Source organism: Phaethon lepturus, unplaced genomic scaffold (assembly GCF_000687285.1).
Source record: "Phaethon lepturus isolate BGI_N335 unplaced genomic scaffold, ASM68728v1 C13945634, whole genome shotgun sequence".
Lineage (NCBI taxonomy): Eukaryota > Metazoa > Chordata > Aves > Phaethontiformes > Phaethontidae > Phaethon > Phaethon lepturus.
Window position 1 is genome coordinate 104 of NW_010575998.1, and position 3860 is coordinate 3963.

Below are 3860 nucleotides of genomic sequence, written 5' to 3' on the forward strand. Positions count from 1 at the left end.
CTGTCCCAAAGCCGGGCTGCTGCTGGGGTACATGCTGGGAGTGCCGAGATCCACCCCCGGGCTGGGTTTTTCCCCATGCAGTGCCAGAAGTCACGACTCACATCGTTATTCCAGTAGAAGTTACAAAAAAAACCCCCACCAAACCCACCCCACTTTATTAAAGCCCTTAACAGAACAGGAAGCGTATGCATGCTATATATGCTGTTAACATCGGAAATTCTACAGGCCTGACTTCGCACTGCTAACTTCAAATTGCGGTTTCTGTCTCAATGTGTTTCAGTGACAATAATACAGCAGAGAAAGTCACCAAGGTGCAAGCTTCGCACCCAGACCCACCACACCACCCTCCTGCTGGAACCATCCTTAGAGGATTTTGGTCCACAGCTACGATCTTAACAGCAGTCATTGTGCAAGTTTAATTTGCAATGTAAGTTCCCGTTTATAACGTGTATCTTCAGACTTTTTTTTAATATCAATAGTGGTGTACAATACGTGAAAATATCCCTTCTGGTTCTTTTCCATCTCCCAGGGCAGCAAGGAAGCCTTCTTGTCTCCTCCGCTGGGCTAAGGCAGCTAGGGACTTGAACGTCTTCGGCTCGTAAATAGCCAAATCGGCAATCATTTTCCTATTCAGCTCCACTTGGGACTAAATGCAAGAAAAACTGTTGGTTGAGTACTGTAATTTTTAGGAACAACACTACAATGCTTAATGGTTAGCTGAGGTCTTAAGGCAAATTATGTTTTTCTGTGTTGTACAATTTTGGAACTATTAGTCAGAGAACTGTCAGACATGACTACTTGGCCATGGATGTCTCATTAAGCCACTGTATAAAATTTGTTTACTGACTTTCTCAAAGTCTGGTAGAAACCAAAAACGGAAGAATAATGTCTTATTTCATGGAAGGCCACGTATTACAAATTAATCCATGGCATTTGTCTCACTTCTTAGACATATTCAGCTTTACTTATTGCGCTAGAAGTTGCTTGGTATCTTAAAATGTGTCCTGGAGTAGAGAAAGAAAGACTGCAGGATGAAATACTCTTAGCAACGCTAGATACTGCACAGTTAACTGCATATTCCAGGAGGGAGGTATTATATGAAACAGGTTGCTTCTTTTGGATCTTTTAAGAGAAAACATTACAAAAATACATTGCTCTGAGACAAGAATCAAAGGGACAGGCATCTTGCGGGGAAAGAAAAAAAAGAAAAATTACTTAGCTTTTAGGCAGCGTTTGATTCTTTTGGTTACAGTATGACAAGAGTAACCAGGAGAACAAGTGTTTAGATTTCAGAAACTGTATTACTTTACAGGAAACGTCAGAAAACTTAGAAAGTTATCTATTTATTTGAAACATAGATAAAATGTTTTGAAGTATGCTATAAATTTATATATAGTTCCACTTTAAGAAGCAAAACCACTACCCTTTTATGATGATCACAGCCAAGAGAAACAAGTTTTAATTTTACAGCTGCATTATCAATAAATTAAAACCAATTCCCCAGCATGTTTAAGAACAAGGAACAATGGCATCAACTGTCTGCATTGTCCATGCTCTCCAAAACACAAAGCTAATAGTGAAAAGAGTGGAGAGTTCTTAGTGTTGGTTTTGCTAATCCAAGATTTGTATTTTCAAATGTGTTGAAGTAAAGGCAGCTGTCAATTAATGCCTGCAGTAGCAACAAGTGTAAAAGCATTTTACAAGTCTTGTTCTTGAAGTAAAAGTTTTGGGGACAGAACAAGGTGTAGAGCAACAATATTCACCAGGATAAAAGGGAATTCTGCATATAAGGAAGAGAAACAGGTTTAGGGTGGAACTCAGTTCCTGAAGTGAACAAAACTCCTTTCATAAGCAGAAGGCCTTTCATCACTAGAACTAAGAAGCAGGACAGTGTTGGCAGAAGTTCAGTCTGACAGAAGGAGCTTTTCAATCCCTCCATCATGCCCTATGCCACTATTGCCTGCTCAGGCTCCAGTTTGGAAGTCCCCACCATTATTCTTGGAAGACTGGCAAGTGGAGGCTGCAGCTTCAATACCTTGCAGTTGCGTTCTTAGTCAGTAACCAACAACCCCTTGATATGTTTTGTCAGACTACATCTACTTGAAAGATTTCAGAGTTTTAAGAAATTAATTTGCCTGGCACTTCAGAAGACCTCTATCAGACATTTTCTCCATTTTTTTGTTTCAAAGTAATTATTCCTCAAGCATCATCCTTACCTTAAGCAGATTGCTTATGAAAGCTGGGTATTTCAAACCATGTTCAAGAGAAGCTGCTTCAATCCTAGTGATCCAGAGCTAAAAGTGTAAAAATTAACATTTTGCATGATAAGATATTTTAAAAGTAAACCTTTTGTCATGCCGATCTGCTTAAACTTAGTAAATATAACATTTTCAGACCTAACAGTCTCTCAGTGCAACATATACATGTATGAACTTCAGAATGTGAGCTATTTCAGACCAGAGGGACTATGCTTACTTTAAACTCATATTTTTCACCCACTGGTTAAACATTTTGAGGGAACCACCCAGTAAGGAAAATGGCTATTTCAGTTCTGCTCTTCTCCCATTTTAACGTTTACACCTAACATTTTGCTCTTTACCGCTTTTAGGAATCTCTTCTTCTCTCTTCTGGCCTTTGTAGACTTCACAAACGCTCTCCGAACACTTCGTACAGCCAGCTTATAGCAGCGGTTCTTCCTTCCACGAAAATGCTGAAACAAAACCAAGATGTTCTTCAGTTATCTTTAAGGCTGTTAAACCCTTCAGTAATACTAATATATGCTCATTTGCATTTCACAACTCTTCATAACAAGGATCACAAAATACTTCACAAACATGAGCTAAGCCTTCAGTTGGCATATAATGAAAATATTCTTTCATTTTTTTATAGCATGGGAAACCTGAAACTGAAAAGTTGGAGCAGGCTGAAAAAATTCAGTCCAGCAGGAGGGAGCCAAAACCAGACCTCATTTTAGGCTGGGGTTCCAGAGGGAACACAACCACAAAATCATCTTCAGTGCTTCCAGCCAACCCCTAAACTCACGCATTTATTCTCATTCCTGAGCTGCCCTCTCAGTTTTGTCAGTACAAAACCAGGGATGGGACAGGAGCCTCTGATATGTCAATAACATTGCAGTTGCCCAAACAGAAAGCATAATGTAAGTTTACTGGAGCTACCACTGACATCCATCTAACATGATGTAAGAAGTAGCCAGTGCTTCACAGTCGGGAGAAATAAATACTACTGGTACTGTGGGCAGCTTTAGGCACTACAAGAGCAAGATACTGTCACTTAAGTCAACATTTTCCGTCTGCATACTACAGCAAGACATAGTACCTCCCAGAATGCTAACAATCTATCCTTGAAAAAGGTTATTCCCGAGCCCGGGCACAATAGCTTGAACTTCAGTTGAAATCATGTTGTGAAGCAGTCACTTTCGCCTTCTAAAATGCACTTGAAGAGCAAAGTTAAAATCTTTTTTTTTTTCCCCTGCTCCTTTAGCCAGTTAAAAAACCCAGACCGACCAACCCCCCAAAAACACAACCAACACCAGTCTACAACGTGCTGTATTTAGACTGCTCTGCCTGTAGCGCTTGTACTCCTTCTGCCACAGGGTTCTCACTTTTATTCATACCCATCCACATGCACACATGTGCTGTGTTACGGCACAAATACCAGACGCGTTTATGGCCTCCGGCCTTAATCAAATACAGACAAATTTACATACACAGAAATTGCTAAATTGACCTAAGTCAACTTCACGGGCCCTCGACGTTTCTAGGAAGAAGCGCCATTAGATTGCTCACTGCCTGACTTCCCTCTGCTGGGGAAGGGCTTGCGGACACCCGAACAAGACGACA

General features: G+C 40.5%; 1 protein-coding gene across 1 annotated transcript; it reads right to left on the minus strand.

Moving 5' to 3' along the window:
- Positions 1-472: 472 nt before the first annotated feature.
- Positions 473-2710, minus strand: MRPL20 (mitochondrial ribosomal protein L20; the record flags this gene model as incomplete). Its single annotated transcript, XM_010295631.1, has 3 exons — positions 473-646; positions 2217-2294; positions 2600-2710. Coding segments are annotated over 3 exons (363 nt in total), but the record flags the coding sequence as incomplete, so codon positions are not given.
- Positions 2711-3860: the final 1150 nt, after the last annotated feature.